The sequence below is a fragment of the Notothenia coriiceps genome, unplaced genomic scaffold (genome assembly GCF_000735185.1).
Source record: "Notothenia coriiceps isolate Sejong01 unplaced genomic scaffold, NC01 NC01_scaffold00021782, whole genome shotgun sequence".
In the NCBI taxonomy this organism is placed as follows: Eukaryota; Metazoa; Chordata; class Actinopteri; order Perciformes; family Nototheniidae; genus Notothenia; species Notothenia coriiceps.
In genome coordinates this window covers 10,490-14,845 of record NW_011354483.1, presented here as the reverse complement: position 1 = coordinate 14,845, position 4,356 = coordinate 10,490, and the positions used below count along the sequence as shown (strand labels likewise).

Sequence of the window (4,356 nt, the reverse complement as noted above, 5' to 3'; positions counted from 1 at the left end):
GTGTGTGTGTCAACCCACACACGCATGCAGACAACTGATTGAAGAAACACACAGGCATAGAGTCCACAGAAACCACACCAACTGTGTGAGACAAATATATACACAGGAAGTGCCTCCCACTCCTCTGCCCCTGCCTCTCTCTCTCTCTCTCTCTCTCTCTCTCTCTCTCTCTCTCTCTCTCTCTCTGAGCGTTACTCATGGTGGTGTGTTGCTGAGCAGCAGCCAGTCGTGTTTTTCCCCTCGCCGAGCTTACTCTCTCTCATCCTCTGACTCTCCGCGCGCTCTCTGGCTCAAGTGGACAGTCCAGACCTCTCCTGTCCTCTTCTTCATTCCTTTGTCTGTTGTTTCTTTGCATCTTTTCCCTTCATCTGTTTTATTGTTTTAACATTTCTTCCTCTTTCAAGCCCCCATGTGCCAGGGGCATTAGTGGGGGTCCCAGAGAGAGTGTGAGAGTGTGTATGTGTGTGAGTGTGAGGTTTCGGCATGGAAGCGGTGGCACTTTACACGTTTCGTGCCACAGAGGGTGATGAACTCAGTTTTAACAAGGGAGACTTGCTAAAGGTAAGAGAAATACTTTCTTCCACTTTTTTTCTTAACATTTATCCATCCATTTATCTATCTATCTATCTATCTATCCATCTATTTATCTATCTATCTAAAAACATAGAGCACACATTAAATCAGCAGTAGTGGACCAACAGATTGAACCCCCCTCTCTCTTTTCTCTCTCTCTCTCTATGCTTCTGCTGTGATAATTACAACTATTATAACTTTAGCGTATAGCAAAAGTGTGCTTCTGTTGATGACTAAAGATTTATCAGTATAAAAAAAAACAGCCAACTTAAAATAAGTGTTCAAATGTTTTTTGGGAAATCCCCGTTTTTTCTATTTTGCTGATTAGAAGATTTTAACCCGTTCTCATACCTGAGCGTTAACACTTCCAAGGTGTTGGGAGCGTTACGTCTTGTGACATAAATGCTTAAAAATTATACTTGGTGAGGTCTAGGCAACTAAGCAGTGAGGTTTAGGGAGTAAATCATGGTTTAGGTCAAATAAGAATGTTTGTTAGAAAGCTTAAAATCACATGGATAAATAAAGAACAATACTCAAAAGAAATGACATAACTATCTTACAGAAATAAGATGTGTCATTTAAACATAAGTCAACGGTGAGTTTTGGTTTCACACATGAAAGAGCCAGCCTTTTCCTGTCGTTTTGCATGTGTCACCTGACTTCCTCCATTACTCATAATAACTTCAGCCAGGCACAAACTGATGATAAAGTATTTAGGTCACACTCACAATCGTTTATGAAGGGCCACCAATCAAGCCTTTGCATTTAAAGAGTTGTGGATGCCCTACACTTTAGGGCCTAAAGTTTGATACCACTGTCATGTTTGTAGCTAAATACAGTATGTAGCTAGCTGGCTTAGTTTAGCATAAGGAAATACTAACCAAAAGCTTACAAAACGTTTTTAAGCCTAATATAAACACATTGTATCTCATTTGTTTTATCAGTAATGTAATTGGAAAAAGACTTAGTGTGGTTAGTATTTGTGTTTTGGTTCCAGTGTTTTTCTAGTAATATGCTAAAGCTAAGCTAACCTGCTGCTGGCTGTACTTAATCTTTAATCAACAGACATGACAATGGTGACAACTATTTAATACAACTTTGTGTATAAAAACAAAAGTAAGGGATTACATATTTTACATTTTGAAAATATTAATTTATAACTGGTCTTATTTTTGCTATTGGTTGCAAAGCAAACGTTTTCTACAGCTGATATTCTATTGTGATGGATACCAGGCCAAATGCAGTGCTTGGATGGTTCCTGCACAGCTGGAAATTACTGTAGTAGAAAATTGTCCCTCTAAGACATCGGCAGTAAACCTCAGTATTAAAGAGCAAGAGCTTCTCGAATTATAGCGTGGCACCAGCTGTTCCACGGTCATACAGTAAACACACACATTAATGGTAGAAGACAGCGAGATCAATTTCTCCACAGGATTTAACCTCCATAAACTGTGTGCAAAGAGTTTTAGTGGCAGCTCTGACTTTTTCATAATTATGTTCTTGCTCTTATTATGATATTGTTATGGAAACTAACCTATGCTTTACTAGTTTGTGAAAGGCAAGGAAAGCATTGGAAATTATTCAAGGAAGAAACAGATGAGGCAAGTGGAAGAAAAGACCTCAACAACAAAATAACCCATGACATGTATTTGAATGTGTCAGGATAACAATGCCTAAAGGTGCTATTTACATATTTTGTTTGCAGTAGGGTGGTTTATTATTCATCCGAGACACACTTCCCTTTATAGAAAACACGTTGATTTGGAGCTGATTTTGGATGCAGCCATAACGAGGTGGCATTTAGTTCTGCATCTTTATCACTGCTTTTAAATAAATAAATAAATAAATGTGATTCTTTATTCCCAGCAGTATTTATGTGTAGATGGTCCTGTCCATTCTGTAAATGATGATGGTGTTATTGTTTGGCTTTGGTCAGCCAACTGTGACGCAATACTATCCTTATCTTAATGGCTAGGTCAACATCCTGGCCACAGTAACATATTTGCTTTGACTAAAAGGGGACCTACATTTGTTCAGCTTAAGCGCCTTAATTTGTCTTCTTCTGCTAGGATAAACTGCTGTCTTTTCTCAGCCAAACAGTTGCGGTTCAGACTTGGGTCAAACAGTACTTTTAAATAATTTCTTCACATTTGTCCATTCCCTCTTGCATCACCAGATGGCCTGCGCTTTACAAACTTACAACTACTCGTACAGTGTTGTGCAAAATGTGTTGCTGTTGCCACCTAGAAATTGATTAATAAGGCTGACTTGAGTGTAATGAAATGATAAAAATAGCTCCATATTCAAATAAAAAAAGTTGCAGCTATTAACATTTTTAAAGCTGGAAGAAGATGTGGCCAAGTCCCACACAAGGGAGCCAAAAGTGGAGTGTGAAAAGAGAAACTGTTTCTTTTTTTCTCTAAAAACCCTAACACACGACAATTTGTGGTTTGAATTGGGCTGTTTGCCAGACTCTTCTTTCACTGGCAAAATCAAAAAGCTAGTTTGCAATTTAACAACAAAATAAATAGCTTCATTTGGAATTCTGTTAAATATATTATTTACAGTCTAGCGTTCATTATTTAACACTAAAATCCATATCTTTCACATATCTTTTTGACAGCAATTAAGCTTTTGTGTTGATTTCACTAAACGTATAAATGCAGAAATACAATTAGTTTGTAGACATCGTTATTTATCTTTCACTGCATTCTCGACTGTAGTTGCCCCGAACATCTGCTGGCTTAACTGGAACTCCAAAATAGTAGACGCTGTATGAAGAGGCTGGATTGAATTACTATCAGCTGAATAACTGGGGTTGGTCAATGATAAACATCCCATCCCATAAACAACCCATAAACGCAAATGGAGAGAAAAGAAAGAAACAAATAATTGATTAAACTGAGGATTAGACTAACTCAGGCCGGGTCCTTTCTCAAGAAGGAAATAATCACTACAAGGTTAGCTTTGGATTTAAATAAGGAAGACGATAAGCTGATTTCATTGCAAATTGAACAGCTGTTGAAGTATCTCTCATTTTCTCCCATCAATGGAAAAAGCAAGAAGGACAAAGAGAGGAATTGTCATGAGAGTCGAGAAAAGGAGATGAGTCAAAGTAATGAATTACCTGAGGCCTACATTTGCAATGTGAATATGCTAGTCTAACATGTTGTATTAAACTGCCTAAAATATATATAGGGGTTGTTTAACCCTCCTGTTGTCTTCGGGTTAAATCTGACCGATTTACTACTTTCATCAATCTTAACTTTTTTGTTTTACATTCGATGGCTTTATGATATCCTTCACAGTAGACATTTGAACATGTACAATTGCTGATCACCACTTTCATTGAATTTTGGACGATTTAGTTAACTTTGTAACACCCATGCTGTTCCCGGTCAAAAATGGCCTCCATAAAGAAAAGGAATTAGTAACCATCCGGATCAGATAAAACACACACACACACACACACACACACACACACACACACACACACACACACACACACACACACACACACACACACACACACACACACACACACACACACACACACACACACACATACATACACTAGATGTGTTTCCCCGCCTTATGTGCCCATCCCCCCATGTGAATCACACCTGGTACACACAAACACACACACATACATACACAGAACAATTTGACACATTTCCCGCTCTTATGTGCCCCTCCCCCCCATATGGATCACCTGGCACACGCAATACATGTTCAGTGTCTATTCTTTGTATATTTACTGCAGTGTTTCATGTATACCAGTAA

The 4,356-nt window shown here is 38.4% G+C and overlaps 1 protein-coding gene across 1 annotated transcript in view; it reads left to right on the top strand.

Moving 5' to 3' along the window:
• Positions 1-226: 226 nt before the first annotated feature.
• The window catches only part of LOC104953472 (GRB2-related adapter protein-like), a gene marked incomplete at its 3' end in the record, with an annotated part of 7,357 nt that continues 3,227 nt past the window's right edge, over positions 227-4,356 (top strand). The window contains exon 1 of the mRNA XM_010780423.1: positions 227-561. Within this exon, the coding sequence (XP_010778725.1) occupies positions 484-561 (78 nt within the window). The remainder of the gene's footprint in view (positions 562-4,356) is intronic.